At 50.6% G+C, this 15,934-nt stretch overlaps 1 protein-coding gene across 1 annotated transcript in view; it reads right to left on the bottom strand.

Annotated features, from left to right (window-relative positions):
* The window catches only part of CDYL2 (chromodomain Y like 2), a gene marked incomplete at both ends in the record, with an annotated part of 187,211 nt that overhangs the window by 1,427 nt on the left and 169,850 nt on the right, over positions 1 to 15,934 (bottom strand). Inside the window, 3 exons of the mRNA XM_082863025.1 lie at positions 1,292 to 1,435; positions 3,237 to 3,447; positions 11,771 to 11,943. Of these exons, the coding sequence (XP_082719151.1) occupies positions 1,292 to 1,435; positions 3,237 to 3,447; positions 11,771 to 11,943 (528 nt within the window). The remainder of the gene's footprint in view (positions 1 to 1,291; positions 1,436 to 3,236; positions 3,448 to 11,770; positions 11,944 to 15,934) is intronic.

Genomic DNA, 15,934 nt, shown 5'->3' with positions numbered 1-15,934 from the left:
ATTCATACCTGTGGGTGGGAGAGGTTTCCTTGCAGTATTTCTTCAAAAGCCGGTTTCATCTGAGCACCTCCACTGCCCAGAGACCAAACTCCTCAGTGGAGCCTTGGGGCCTTTCTCCTCCCTGCCTTTTCAGTCTTACCATCCCTTAGCTAGCCCCTGCACCTGCTCACACCACCAGGAGCCGCTGCCTAGACTCCACGCAGGGCTTTGGACTTTTGCGGCCTCACTCACACCGTTTGCTCCGCTGACAACTTCCACCCACCTCTCTGTGCAGCTGCCCCTATGTCACCAATCATCCCCGTTTGCCCAGGCTCACGGGGTTTCCTGGGACTCGAGATTTTTGGTGCTAAAACCAGGAGAGTCTCAGGCAAAGTGGGACGAGTTGGTCCCCAGAATCATCAGGAAGATTAAAAGAGAATTCACATAAAGGGATCAGCAAAGTGCTTGGCCCAACAAGGCTGTACCATCCCCACCCTGCCACTGTCCCTGGGACCCACAGGCTTCCGGGGGGCAGAGCTGACACACAGTGTGTGCCCAGTAAAGGCTGATGAGGCGTATCAAGAGGGGAGTGGCAGCCGGGTGCAGGCTCGGGGTAGACAGGGAGAAGGAGAGGGGTGCTCACGGGTCAGCCCCACAATCCAGCCCAGCACCCCTGTGACGCTGAAGCACAGGAAGCGCCCGGGCCTGCTGCTCCCCAAGCACCTTCCTCGTTCCCCACTCGGCCCTTTCTCCACCTTCAACAGGGTATTTCCATACAGCGCTCAGAGAGACTGTGATGAGATAAAATTGACACGATCCACACCCGGTGTCTCCGCGGAGGTGTTATTTATTTATCTGTTTTTCAAGGCGTCTTCAGAGTCGAACCGGTTACATGTGCCAAGCACTGGACAGGCAGGAGAGATGAGGTACCAGGACAGCGGAAACCACTTTTTCTCATCTCTCAACTGGCTTCACACCCTCTGTCCTTATTCGTCTTTGCTTCTCATTTCTTTGAAAACCATAGATGATTTGTATTTTCGTGCATGTTTAGGACTTTCTTTAAAGGCAACCCTTCTACCCCAGGGTATAAATCTCTTCTGTGAGGTTTTCACACTAGAGCCGATGGGGAATATCTAACAGTGCTGACCACCTCCCTCTGGATTTAAGCTCTCAGCACCGAGATGCGGCATCTGTTAAATCACGTACTCCCTGCGTGACCTCTGGCAAGTCGGTCACTCCCTTCCGGCCTCGTTGCCCTCACCTGTAAAATGGGTCTACTGCAAGGACAGGGCACAGAGACTCGGGAACTCACCACCGCGCTGCAGGAGGCCATCTCCTTGACCCGCAGCATGACCTCCTGGCTGAACGTGGTTGGCCAGAAGACCTGTGACACCAGGCCTCTGCTGCATGCCTCCTGGGCGGTGAGCTTCCGCCCGCAGAAGAGCATCTCGTTGGCCTGAGAAAGCAAAGGCAGGAGAAGGCTGAGAGCTGGCACGCCTCCAAGCCTGCTCGCGAGCCCACCTGCTGTGCGCAACTGTCCCGGCTCCCAGAGGCAGCATCCTTAACTGGGGGCCAAAGATGCTCTGGGGGCTGCTTGCACACGCCTGTGTCTACATGCGCCTTTCTGCACAGAGGGCCCACAGCTTTCACTGAATTCCCCTAAGAAGCCATGTCCCTGCAGGGGCTCCGCCTGCAATACCCCCTTCCCCGCCCCCCCGCCCCCGTCTGGTGGCAGGGCTGCAGGAGGAGACGTGTGTGGGCTGGGAACAGTTCACAGCTGATACCCCTTCCTCGGTGACTGATTCAGGGATGAGCAGATGAGCCACCCGAGATATTAAAGCTGTCTGTGAGGTCTCCAAGCTGGAGAGGATGGGGAAGACACTTCCTCCCTCTCTGGTGGCTTAAGTCACAGAGCCCAGGGCCACCCGCTGCTGTGGAGAGGGACGGGCTGCCAAGACAGCAGGGATGGAGAACAAGAGCCCTGCCGGCGCTGGGATTCCTGGGCGTGACACCCCCAAAGGAGGCTCTACTGCTGGACCTGCCAGTTACGGCAACCGTTAAATTCCTTTCTTCCCCTCTTTAAGCCAGTTAAAGTGTTTCCATCACCGGCAGCCAGAAAGGTCCCGAGTAAGACCATAATCCCAACGCAGAGAGGCACACCCTTCCCAGTGACCCGGGGCTGTGCATAGGCAGTGCCCAGGTACGAAGGGCAGAAACACCTCCTGCGTCCTGCCGTGTCCTCTGCGCCCCACCCCCCAGAGAACTTCCCCTAACTTTGAAGTGTGCAGCTGTTGTACACGGTCTGGGAAAAGCAATGTGGGAAAGGTCCCGGGCACAGACAGAGCCCAGCGCAGTCACCCACTGACACCAACAAATGACTCTCCCGCTGATAATTAGGGCAAGATGGTCACGGTCCCTCCCCCACCGCCTTCACACAGCAGACAACCCAATCCCTTCCCTGACTGCCATCCACCTGCCTCCCCTGTCCCTCCTTTCCCAGCCCTGCAGGCTTAGCCGCTCTCAGATGGATGTTGAAATGTCAAGCTCTCCCAGCCTCTGGATCTGTGCACGTGCCTCCCCTTTTGTTCTGGTTGTCACTGGAGGGTCATGATGACCCAAGGGACAATCTTTCACGCCCGAGGAGCAAAATTTGTCCGGTCGGTAATAAGCCTGTGGATGCGTTCGGCGGGACGTTTGAAGACAAATACGTGTCACTGAACGTATTCAGAAACACCGTCTCAGGAAGGAGGAATGCGAGGAAGGAACCCAGTAGAAGGAGCCCACCAGGACGCAGTCGGGGAGAACACGTCTCAATCAGCAACATTCTTGGAGTTTCAGAAATGATCGAAATGAAAGAAAGCGATAAGGCTGTACAAGGTTAACATTTTTGTGACCACGAAGGAATCGGGCAGAGCACAGGGGCCGAGATCAAAGGGGAAAAGCGCCTGCTTCCGGGGCTCTCTGGCTGCCCCGTCTTCCTACCACTGCTGAGACGGTAAAGCCGCGGAGAGCAGCCCCAGCTCCCGAGTCTGAACGGCCTTGCAATCCACCTGCTGGGCCTGCTGCATAGACACCGGCTGGCAACTCTGGGAAGGCAGAGGAAACTGAGATGACCCCCAGATTCCACAGGCCAGGAGCAGCCCCGGGACTCGACCCACATGAAGGGTCGTATCCTAAACCCAGGACAGAGGAGGGGTGCTGTGGGACCCAAAACCCATGGGTCGCAGGGAAGGACCCGCCGCAGAGAGGAGGCTTACCAGTGCGACACCCAGGATCTGGGGGAAGGTATAGGAGGAACAGCCGGCGGGCGTGAGGCGGATGGTGGCGTAGGGGGTCTGAAACCAGGCTTTCTCGCTGGCCCACACGATGTCGCAAAGGGGCAGGATGGAGGCTCCCAGGCCCAGCGCGGGCCCGTTGATCGCCACCACGATGGGCTTCTTAAACTGGATAAAGGCCTTCACAAAGTCCCTGGGGAAGAGAGAAGACCCCCTTTAGCCGGTGAGCAGGCCTGCCGAGACCCACGGACACCCTTGATTCTGTCGAGGTGGAAATAAGCTTCCCCAGGTGCCGGGAAGCACCCACAGATCAGGAGGGAAGTGGGTGCTCAGCAGGGTCTCATTCTCCCAGACACCGAGCCGCAGAGCTGCGGGCACAGGCGTGGCACACTTAGGGGGTGGTACCAGATTTTCAGAGGGAAACTCATGGGGTGATCACAGTTTGCCCAGAGGGCCCCAGGTCATGCCCGTTGACCCAGCACTGCACCAGGCTACCCTGTCCTTCCACCCCCTAGATATTGACAAAGTGTAAATATCCTTAAGGAAGATCGCTTGAATGTTAAGGTTCTGAACAGAACCAAAAGGAGGGTGTTACAAGGAAGGGTACGTGAACTCAAGGAGAGAAGGAACATTCTAAGGGCACTGGCGAGGGTGGAATTGGTGGCTTTGAGAGGATGAACCTCTTATTATTCGAGGTGCTCCAAGTTTGGTCTAGTGGTCACCCTGGGTGATGCTGCAGAGGGCATTCAAGCGTCAGACGGTAGGCACAGGTGGGGATTGATGACATTTAAGAATTCTTTCAAGTCCTAGGATTGTCTGATTCTGAGTTACCTAAAGACATGCCAGACTCACCCGGGGTGGATTCAGAATGCTGACAAGGGTCTCTATATTTGGGTGGCTTTGACCAAAACTGGGGAAGGATGCTGGGCTCCCCTGGAGGTGTGAGGCATCTGGCACTATGCCTACGAATTAGGCGATATGCTATCTCCCTGCCCTTCTGCGTTGAGCAAGGTTACAGGGTGCATCTTTAATATTAAACAGAGACGCCTACAATAAACCTCTACTTCCTTGCCTTAGAACACTTTTCACCTTTCCCTTAGTTGCTGTATTAAGGTCTATAAAATTTTAACATTCATGTGGACACAGAGGAAAGATCCAGGATGTCTAGCAAAGCTTGCATCCCTCATTATTCTCAGGTGGAAGATCAGAAACTAACAAGAACTCACAAGAATAAAATCCAAACTCCTGACCATGACCTTGGTCTGCCTCTGCTCACCTCTCCAGACTTATCTCCTGTCTCTCTCACCCCTGTTCACTGTGCAGGAGCTGCACGGGCCTTCTGAGAGTTCTTGGAAAACACCACTATCACAATTTGATATTATCCTAATTATTTGCTTGCTTACTTGAATTCTCCTCCCCCTTTAGTTCCTTAAGGAAACTCATAGGTCTGCCTTGGGCACTGCTTGGTCTCCATGCATCCTGGAATTAGCACTCAGTAAACAATCTCCCAGACTGAGAGCAAAGACTGCAGATGTGTAGCGGTGATGCACGAGCTATTCGCCAGACCTGGCTTCCCTTCGCTCTTCTTCCTGAGGCTGCAACTGGAACACGGTCCCCAGGCTCCCTTGCAGTTGGCTGTGGCCCAGTAACCAAGTGCTGGCCGATGGGATGTAAGTGGAAACCAAATACACACTTCCGGGCCTGATGCAAGGAAACCTCCCACCACACAGCCCCCCAAGCCCTCTCATCTTGACAAGCTTGGCAGTCTTGGAAGACCTTTGTTGAGCCGCAAGATGGAAGGAGTTTGAGTTCCTGAGTCACCACTTGGAGGACAGTCATGAGCTGATCAGCAACTTCTGTTCTAGGTTCACATATATGTGAAGTAAATTTCTATCACAGCTGAGCTGTTATATACATTTGGGGTTCATTTGTTACAGCAGCTAATACTTAACTAATACAAATGTCGAGCTGATTTATCCCTTCTCAGTTGATACTATTCCCCCCGAATTCTTATCGAAAGATGTGGGTATCACGGTGATATGCTGGGATCAGATTGAACTGTGAGAAGACTGCTTAATACTCCACTGGGGTAGGGGTATCTTAGGACCTACACGTTGTCATGAAAGTACACGCCCAGGCTTGAGACGTCAGATTTCCTGACATCCGTGTGATTCTGTGAGTAGATTCTCTGTGAGGTATCTCAGTCACTGCTGCCCCACTGTGGCTGATCCCAGAAGGATACTGCTACCCAGAGGGAGACCTGGCACCACGGCCTTCTGAGTCCTGGTTTTCCAGTGGCCCATTTCCTGGCTTGACTTTCTAACTTCATGGCTTCAGTCACTGGTTTTAACAAGTGCTTTTTACCAAATGCAATTTGGAGTCTGCAGAAGATGTGGGGCTTCCTTGTAGGGTCCTTGGAACCACAGGGTTTGGGTATTTTTAACAGATGTTCTACTCCTAAATCCCCTCATATGATTCCAGGATCTTGGATCTCAGAGTTGGGAAGGACTTTAAGAGGCATGGAGCCATATGACAAACCCACAGCCAACATCGTCCTCAATGGTGAAAAACTGAAAGCATTTCCACTAAGATCAGGAACAAGACAAGGTTGCCCACTCTCACCACTCTTATTCAACATAGTTTTGGAAGTGTTAGCCACAGCAATCAGAGAAGAAAAGGAAATAAAAGGAATCCAAATCGGAAAAGAAGTAAAGCTGTCACTGTTTGCAGATGACATGATACTATACATAGAGAATCCTAAAGATGCTACCAGAAAACTACTAGAGCTAATCAATGAATTTGGTAAAGTAGCAGAATACAAAATTAATGCACAGAAATCTCTGGCATTCCTATACACTAATGATGAAAGATCTGAAAGTGAAATCAAGAAACACTCCCATTTACCACTGCAACAAAAAGAATAAAATATCTAGGAATAAACCTACCTAAGGAGACAAAAGACCTGTATGCAGAAAATTATAAGACACTGATGAAAGAAATTAAAGATGATACAAATAGATGGAGAGATATACCATGTTCTTGGATTGGAAGAATCAACATTGTGAAAATGACTCTACTACCCAAAGCAATCTACACATTCAATGCAATCCCTATCAAACTACCACTGGCATTTTTCACAGAACTAGAGCAAAAACTTTCACAATGTGTATGAAAAGACCCTGAACAGCCAAAGAAATCTTGAGAACAAAAAATGGAGCTGGAGGAATCAGGCTCCCTGGCTTCAGACTATACTACAAAGCTACAGGAATCAAGACAGTATGGTACTGACACAAAAACAGAAAGATAAATCAATGGAACAGGATAGAAAGCCCAGAGATAAACCCAAGCACATATGGTCACCTTATCTTTGATAAAGGAGACAGGAATGTACAGTGGAGAAAGGACAGCCTTTTCAATAAGTGGTGCTGGGAAAACTGGACAGGTACATGTAAAAGTATGAGATTAGAACACTCCCTAACACCATACACAAAATAAGCTCAAAATGGATTAAAGACCTAAATGTAAGGCCAGAAACTATCAAACTCTTAGAGGAAAACATAGGCAGAACGCTCTATGACATAAATCACAGCAAGATCCTTTTTGACCCACTTCCTAGAGAAATGGAAAAACAAAAATAAACAAATGGGACCTAATGAAACTTCAAAGCTTTTGCACAGCAAAGGAAACCATAAACAAGACAACAAACAAAAGACAACCCTCAGAATGGGAGAAAATATTTGCAAATGAAGCAACTGACAAAGGATTTATCTCCAAAATTTACAAGCAGCTCATGCAGCTCAATAACAAAAAAACAAACAACCCAATCCAAAAATGGGCAGAAGACTTAAATAGACATTTCTCCAAAGAAGATATACAGACTGCCAACAAACACATGAAAGAATGCTCAACATCATTAATCATTAGAGAAATGCAAATCAAAACTACAATGAGATATCATCTCACACTGGTCTGAATAGCCATCATCAAAAAGTCTAGAAACAATAAATGCTGGAGAGGGTGTGGAGAAAAGGGAACACTCTTGCACTGCTGGTGGGAATGTGAATTGGTACAGCCACTATGGAGAACAGTATGGAGGGTCCTTAAAAAACTAAAAATAGAACTACCATATGACCCAGCAATCTCACTACTGGGCATATGCCCTGAGAAAACCATAATTCAAAAAGATTCATGTACCAAAATGTTCATTGCAGCTCTATTTACAATAGCCAGGAGATGGAAACAACCTAAGTGTCCATCATCGGATGAATGGATAAAGAAGATGTGGCACATATATACAATGGAATATTACTCAGCCATAAAAAGAAACGAAACTGAGTTATTTGTAGTGAGGTGGATGGACCTAGAGTCTGTCATAAAGAGTGAAGTAAGTCAGAAAGAGAGAGACAAATACCGTATGCTAACACATATATATGGAATCTAAGAAAAAAAAATGTCATGAAGAACCCAGGGGTAAGATGGGAATAAAGACACAGACCTACTAGAGAATGGACTTGAGGACACAGGGAGGGGGAAGGGTAAGCTGTGACAAAGTGAGAGAGTGGCATGGACATATATACACTACCAAACGTAAAATAGATAGCTAGTGGGAAGCAGCCGCATAGCACAGGGATATCGGCTCGGTGCTTTGTGACCGCCTGGAGGGGTGGGATAGGGAGGGTGGGAGGGAGATGAAAGAGGGAGGAGATATGGGAACATATGTATATGTATAACTGATTCACTTTGTTATAAAGCAGAAACTAACACACCATTGTAAAGCAATTATACTCCAATAAAGATGTTAAGAAAAAAAAAAAAAGAGGCATGGAGCCCAATCTTCCACTTGTGCAGAATCCCCTCCATAGCCTCCCGAGGATGCATCATGGCCTCTGTTGAACATTCTCAATGAAGAGGGTCCCTCCCTATAAAGGCGCCTCCCTGCCGAGGCCCTTATGTGGGCCCCTCCGATGCTCCTATTTGCTCTGCTTCACCATCCACACGACAGTTCTTCCAGAATTCACCTGGGCCCTCATGACTTTTCAGAAGCTTCCCCTTCCAGACCCAGAGACTTTCATGCTATTGTTTCCAACCTGAGCTCTGTGCAGAGGCACCAAGGACCCCCGAGGAGGGCTAAGGGGCCCAGGTGTGCTCAGCTCCGACCCTCCACCCCCAAGCTCCCCTGTTTCAGTCCAGCAGCCTCATGAATTCATTTCCTTGATATAAAAATGTGATGCACAGACCGCTCTCCCCATCCTTTTCCTCTCACCTCAAGCAGTAGATCTCTATCGCGAGGGCCCGCCGGATGTGGGAGCCAGACAACACACAGGATATTGCATTACAGACACTGCCGCTCAGATAGCTGATGCTGGCCTGCGTGGCGGGGCTGCGCTGGGGAGGTGGCTGGCCGTCTCCCCCCGCGTCAGAGTCCCTCAGGCTGACACCAGCCCTCGCTTCTCCCTCCCAGGCTGATGTGGCAGAAGGAGCAGGAACTTTGGGGTCTGAAAGACTTGGGGTCAAGTCTCAACACTGCCCCTCACTAGTGGGGAGACCTCGGGCAAGTTACCCAGTCTCTGGAGCCTCATTTTGCTTCCTGGAAAATGGGAAAGCCAGTGGGGGTGTCCACAAGAATTAAATGTGATGGTCCACCAGAGGCACCAGCCCACTGCCTGGCACACAGGCCACTGTTATCACGGTCGGCGCATCGGCTACGGAGGGTGGACACAGCTTTCACTCCATTCCCAGTGGTCTGTAATCTGCTCACCTGGCCTGAAGGAGACTCAGCAAAATTCTGCACACGGGGATGTCTGGATTTCACCTGGAGCACTTGGCAACTGTGACCCCGTTATCCAGTCCCTTTAACTGGAGCCGTACAGTGCAGCCCTCCCACTGCCAAAGTTCAGAGCCAAGGCAGCCAGGACGGGGCCTGTGAGCACCAGGTACACACGGTGACAACCATCCTGGGCGGCCCCCAGAAGCCCACTCCATAGTCAGACTCAGGCTTAGCTAGAACTTGCGGCTGGAAGTAACACGAGTAACAATGAAAATAATTATTTACACTTATTCTAAGTACTCATTCTGGGCCAGGCACGGGTCAAGTATTGCACACAAGTTATCTGATTCCTCTTTGTCCCAGCAGCCCGCCAGCAGGCCACCACATCCCCTGTGAGGAGTTCAGGTGAGGGCAGCCTCTCATCCAGGATTGGGCGGACAGCTTTGCTTGGATCCTGGATAGAGGCGTCTTCGGAATGAGTCATCTGAGCTCTTCCCACATCTGCCAGTCCATTCAGCAAACATCTGCAGAGGGAACGCAGCTTCCCGGGCCATGTGCACGCATGTTTTCTTTACGAAACTTTGAGGATGGGAAGGGAGCACCGCTGGGGGTACTGTGGCTGCGTGGCCCAGCCGACAGCGTGCGTGTGCCGGGAGAATTGCAAGGGATGCCCGCAGGTGATAAGGTCCTGTGGCCAAAATATGTCTCAGCCATGCCAGATTGTGAACGAAGTTCTTTCACAAGAGACTGCTCAGACAGTAAATACGTTAACGTGCCTGGAAAATCCACAGGAGTGCGGACAGAACTCATTTATTGACAGAGCCCCTCGCTCACGATGCTGCTCTGGAAAGCTACAGAACAGTCTTTGGGGAAGGCTTCTCTGCACTGTGTTCCTGAAACTTCTGGTGCGCTCAGTCAAGGTGCAGAAGCCTCTTGGTTGGTACGGGGTGGGGGTTCTCAACCCTGTCTTCATATTAGAAACACCGAGGGAACTTTAAAACCCCCACATCACACACATTAACTCAGAAGCTCCTGGAGGGACAGCCGAGCAGCTGGGTTTTGGAAAAGCTCACTGGGCTGAGAACTGGTGGCCCAGGGGACACCCCCACTCCATCTCCCTGGGTCCCTGCCAGCCCACGAACTAGGAAACTCCGCTTCCTCTGCCGCCTTTCCCTTTACTCTGCCTAAGAGAAACTCTCCTTCCTGAGGAGATGGCAACTGTCTGAGCTCCACTGGCTGCGTTTCTCCAGAGATGAGGTCATGCGTTCAGCATCTCCTCCAGTTTGGGACTGCAGCTAATGCCACCAGTGAAACTCGTAAACCAGGTGAAGACTACAGCCACGACTTTGCTCAGGCCACAGAGGTAGGCGCCCCATCTCTGACAGTCCCATAAATGAGGAGGGACGCTTTTGGGGGACCCTGCTGGTCCCCTCACTATGTGACAAGGTGCCTGTGAAAGGACACAGCCGAGTGGAGCAAAGAACAAACCACCGTGTACACGGCTGGGCTATCTGCACGTGGGCAGCCCGAAAGCAGCCTGAAACCACGCCGCCTTTTCTCATAACTGCCTTCAGGTAGCCCACGTCTCTTCCAGCAAGAATTCTGCCACGGGAAGTGCACAGGGGTTTTAGAGCAAAGATTCTAGGGGATGCTTCCCCCTAAAGAGGGACTCGGAACCCCACGTGTGCAGGCGTCCCTGTGTCACCTCTTGGAGGCTCTGCATCGCCTGGAAGCCTCCCTTGCCTGTGGGAATCAGCTTCCGGGAGACGCTGCCAAAGCCCAGTGAGACTGGAGGCCACAGAAAATCCCTAACATGCGGCCGGAGGCTCCACGACTCCACGCAGAGTAACTGCTCCTTTTCAAGGGACCAGGAGGCATCACTGAACCGTGGCTTGTCTGAGGACCACATGAGATGCAGCAGTGGGCGTATGTGCCCTTCCCAGGATGGAGGACCCGTGACACCCTTGCTGGAAATCATGATCACTTGCTTTTGACAAATGCATAAAGAATGGGGAAATAACTACCCTTCAGTGTCCCAGAGGAGATACTGATCTTTGGGATTGGATGTCACCCCGAGGATCCCACTTTTTGCCCCAAAGGCAATAAGACAGTGGGGGAAACATTTCCCACCCCATTGGATCTGCATACACACAGCTCCCCACATCCATCCTTCTCCCCAGGGCTGAGCCATGTCAGCTCCAGGAGGCAGGGACCCCCAGAAAAACAAAGATTTCACCATCAGGCAGAGGGTGGGAGTAGTGTGTATAATACTTGGGCATTACCAGACACTGGGCTTAATATAAAGAAATAAAATCTCTTTTTGATCCAAAGAATAAAGTGGGATATAACCTAGAGTGTAGAAGCATCCCTAATTTTGGCAGGAAGACACTGGATGCCCAGTTAAAATCTGAATTTCAGATAAACATCAAATAATTTTTTTAGTACATGTATATCCCACGTACTGCATGGGCTGGGATATACCTATGCTTTAGAAAATGTTTCATTGTTTGAAATTCCAATTTAACTGAGCAGTCTGTATGTTTTTTATTATTCATTTTTTTGGCTGCACCGCACAGCATGTGGGATCTTAGGTCCCCAACTAGGGATGGAACCCGTGCCCCCAGCCATGGAAGCGTGGAGTCTTAACCACTGGACCACCAGGGAAGTCCCTGAGCAGCCTGTATTTTTCAGTGGTAAACGTGGCAGCCCAAGGCAGGTCCCCAAGTGTTTGAACATGAGCAGGGCTCACCTGATGGCCTCTGCAATCCGGGTGCTCTCCTTCCTCCGGTCACTGGACAACCGGCCAATTAGGTAGGAGTAATCCAGGCCACTGCAGAACACGCTGCCCACGGCGCTAAGCAGCAGCAGTTTGCTGTCGTCCGTGGCCGCGTTGCAGAGCGCGCGCCGCACCTCCTTCATGATCTGTGGGCAGAGACGGATTTGCGGGGGTGAGTGTCCATTTGTAAGCCAGGGGCCTTCAGACCTGTGCCGACCCCTGGGCGCAGAGGCCAGTCAGTCTACTCAGCCTGTGCAGGGAGCCTCCCCTGAACACACGCCACGTCCAGACCAAGCAATGAAACGCCAAACCAGACACCCTGCACCATCCCGGAAGCAGCACAGAGCGCTAAGGAGGTGCCAGTGGGGTCACTGGCTGCAGACTCGGAAGCCTGGCGTGGAGCCATCTAAGCCCTGGTAAATCTCTGCAGATCTTCCTCCAGCGTTCGCTTGTTTAGCCCTTTCCGAGGGGTGGGAAAATACTCCTGTGCACAGCCCAGGTGAGGTATGCTAGCCAGCACTAGAAGGCCCGGTTTAATTACACTCTTCCTTACCCTAAACTCCACTAAGATGCTCACATGGCTTATAGGTGGCACGTAGGAAGTGGGCTTTGGCAACAGACCCATAACGTTTTCCAGGTGCTGAGGAAAATAACCATTAAACACGTATTCTGTATCCAGCTAAACCATCATTCAAAGGCAAGGGTAAAGAGTAGGCATTTTCAGTTAAAAGAGTGTCTGCCACCCTTAGGCCCTCACTGAAAGAACTAAGAAAAGATGCACTTCAAGAAGAAGAAAACCATGTTCAGAAAGAAAAACTGACATGTAAGGAACAGCAACCGGCACAGAAAGTGGAGAATGTGTTAGGAAATCAATATAAGAATTGACTGTAGGGATTCCCTGGTGGCGCAGTGGTTGAGAGTCCCCTGCGGGTTCGTGCCCTGGTCCGGGAGGATCCCACGTGCTGCGGAGCGGCTGGGCCCGTGACCCATGGCCGCTGAGCCTGCGCGTCCGGAGCCTGTGCTCCACAACGGGAGAGGCCACCACAGTGAGAGAGGCCCGTGTACCGCAAACAAAACAAAACAAAACAAAACAAAAAAAGAAGAATTGACTGTAAAAATCATCATACTGATAATGGCTAATTGGAAGCTGGGGTTTTGCACAAGGTAGAACTATAGCCTTAGGCAATAATATTGGGTTAGATGACGAGAGTTAGGGCGTGCCGAGGTTATGTGTCTGGGAGTGGTGCAAAGGGTCATGATCACGTTTAGGCTCCGCTACGTGTACATAGCTTAAGGAAAACTTCTTAAAAGTACGTGAATTACAACTAATGGCTGCAGGGGAGGGGCAAAATAAAGAAAGCTTCATCACTCAATCCAACAGAAGTTAGGGAAGCAGGAAAAATAAGCGCAAAAAGTGCACAGTAAGAAAAAACAAGGCATTTACTTGCCTGAGTGGAGCTGACAGTCCAACAGGAGAGACAGTAAAGGAACAGGCTTTTAAAGGATTGTTATTAATTATTCAAAAGGCAGAATCACAGGGTATAGTGGGGAAATTTTATGAGCATTGTTTTTTAAATTGTACTTTAAATGACACACACCCCCGCCACCCCGCTTAATTAAGCAATTAAGAGGGGTCAGGGATTGCGTCTGTTAACTTCCACATAACATTTTACTCCAAACAAAATTCCTGTAAGGTAGGGATTGGTATCCCAATCTTGCAGATGAAGCAAGGAAGACTCAGAGGAGCGAAGTAAGTGGTTCAAGGTCACCAGTAAGAGGCAGAACCAGGATGCAAATCTCACCCCTACGTCCCTTCTCTGTCCATGACTGCACACTGTAGGATGACTTAAATAAATGGATGAATCTTTGTGGAAAAAACACCAGGCCTAGACGTCAATCTGAATCACGACTCTCGGGGTCTGAGCTCTGTGAGAAGGACGGGAGAAGTACTTTCCGCTCTTAACAGGGGATAAGCCACAGATACTCACTTTGAACATCAGAAAAGCTAACAGGCCACTATCATGTGGGTCCTTTAATCCATCTGACTCCAGAAATAGACACACTCTCACCTAGATATGAACTCTATTTCTCCGAGAGGCAAAGAAAACCCTGCTCTGAAGACATGAGCTGCACTTCTGCGTGTGACTCTCCATGCCATGCGAGGGCACACGTACTCGTCAATTAGTAAAAACAAAATCAAACACGGCGGCTGCCTCCTTTACGAATTAAGTGGAAAGTGGCTTTGTGTTTTCTTCATACAACAAAAGTACATACTACATTTTTAATTTAAAAAAACGTATATATCTTCCTTTGCCTTTCTCGTGTTGATAATCCAATTTGGACTGATGGCTAAGGTGCCACCTTCTCGAAGGACCACGCCCCATCCCACCACCTATTTTATAATGTAACTGGTGTGTTTAGAGTAAAAGGTTCTAAAATTATTACACACTCCTTTGCCTTCTTAAACAGAACACATGGCACACGTGTAACTACCTCTCCAGGGCAAGTGCTACAGCCTGTAAAGGAGCAGTCCCCTCAGAGGCTCCCAGGGCATGCTTCTGTTACAAAAGGGGCCAGACCGTGGTGCATCTGGAAGTCCCAGGTCCGTTCTGGAGATTCACTGCCCCTGCTCTGCTCTTGCCAGCCACTACCTGCTCCTGCGTGAGTGTCTGCTAGAGAAAGCATGCTCCTCCCTGCCACTTCTACCTTTCGATCTGCCACGGGTTGGAAGCAGGTGACCAAATCCATTAAAAGCGGGTATAGGGATTCTCTGGTGGCGCAGTGGTTGAGAGTCCGCCTGCCGATGCAGGGGATGCGGGTTCGTGCCCCGGTCCAGGAAGATCCCACATGCCGCGGAGCGGCTGGGCCCGTGAGCCATGGCCGCTGAGCCTGTGCGTCCAGAGCCTGTGCTCCACAACGGGAGAGGCCACAACAGTGAGAGGCCCGCGTACCGCAAAAAAAAAAAAAAAAAAGGGTATAAAAAGGGAGCAGACCAGGGTCCCTCTCTCTCCATCTTTACTTGCTGAACCCAGTCACCCAGGGCCCGTCTCAACTGCGACCACCCTCACGAAGGCCTTCCCAAATACCGCAGACAAAATGCCACCCCCTCCTTCCCCTGACACCCCAAGTACTTTAAACCCCTGCTCTGACACTTCTACAAACTCCCTGGTAGAACGGGTGTCTCCTTACTTTTTCCTGCCTCCTTCCTGATTTAAACCCCTGTGACAGGCAGCCTCTAAGGCAGCTGGTATTCACACCTGTGTGCAATCCCCTCCCCTCGAGTACAGACAGGACCTAGTGACCCACTTCTAACCGAGAGAATATGGTAAAGTGATGGGATGCCCCTTTCAAGAGGAGACTAAGATACAAGATGACGATAGCTTGTCTTGGCTGTCCTCTTTTTTTTTTTTTCTGGCTGCACCGCGAGGCTTGCGGGATCTTAGTTCCCCAACCAAGGATTGAACCCGAGCCCCAGCAGTGAAAGTGCCAAGTCCTAACCACTGGACCACCTGGGAATTCTCTCGGCCGTCCTCTTTTGCCAAACCTCTTTCTTGGAGCTCTCGGTCCAGGGGATGCAGGCTGCCATGCTGTGAGTACCCCTGTGGAGAGGCTATGCCATAGTCCATGGGGAGTAGCCAATGACAAGGAACTGATGTCTCTGGCCAGTGCGGACCTGGGACGTGCCAGCAGCCAGCTGGAGGAGCCTGAAAGTGGAGCCTCCCCCATCGAGCCTTCAGGTGAGACTGCAGCCGCAGCCAACACCTCAACTGCAGCCTTGTGGGAGACTCTGAGGCAGAAGTACCCAGCTAAGCCAAGCCAGCACACTTGACCCTCACAGACTGTATTTGTTGTTTTAAGATGCTAAGTTTAGGGCAATGTGTTATGTGGTAATGTAACTAATACCATCCCTTAAGAGTTTAAATAAGGGCTTCCCTGGTGGCTCAGTGGTTAAGAATCCGCCTGCCAACCGAGATGACACGGGTTCGATCCTTGGTCTGGGAAGATCCCACATGCCACGGAGCAACTAAGCCCATGCGCCACAACTACTGAGCCTGTGCTCTAGAGCCTGCGAGCTAAAACTACTGAGCCCACATGGCACAACTACTGAGCCCAGGTGCCACAACTACTGAACCTGCA

This window comes from Leucopleurus acutus (assembly GCF_964270905.1).
Source record: "Leucopleurus acutus genome assembly, chromosome: 20".
NCBI classification, from domain to species: domain Eukaryota; kingdom Metazoa; phylum Chordata; class Mammalia; order Artiodactyla; family Delphinidae; genus Leucopleurus; species Leucopleurus acutus.
This window is presented reverse-complemented; position numbering and strand designations above follow the sequence as displayed.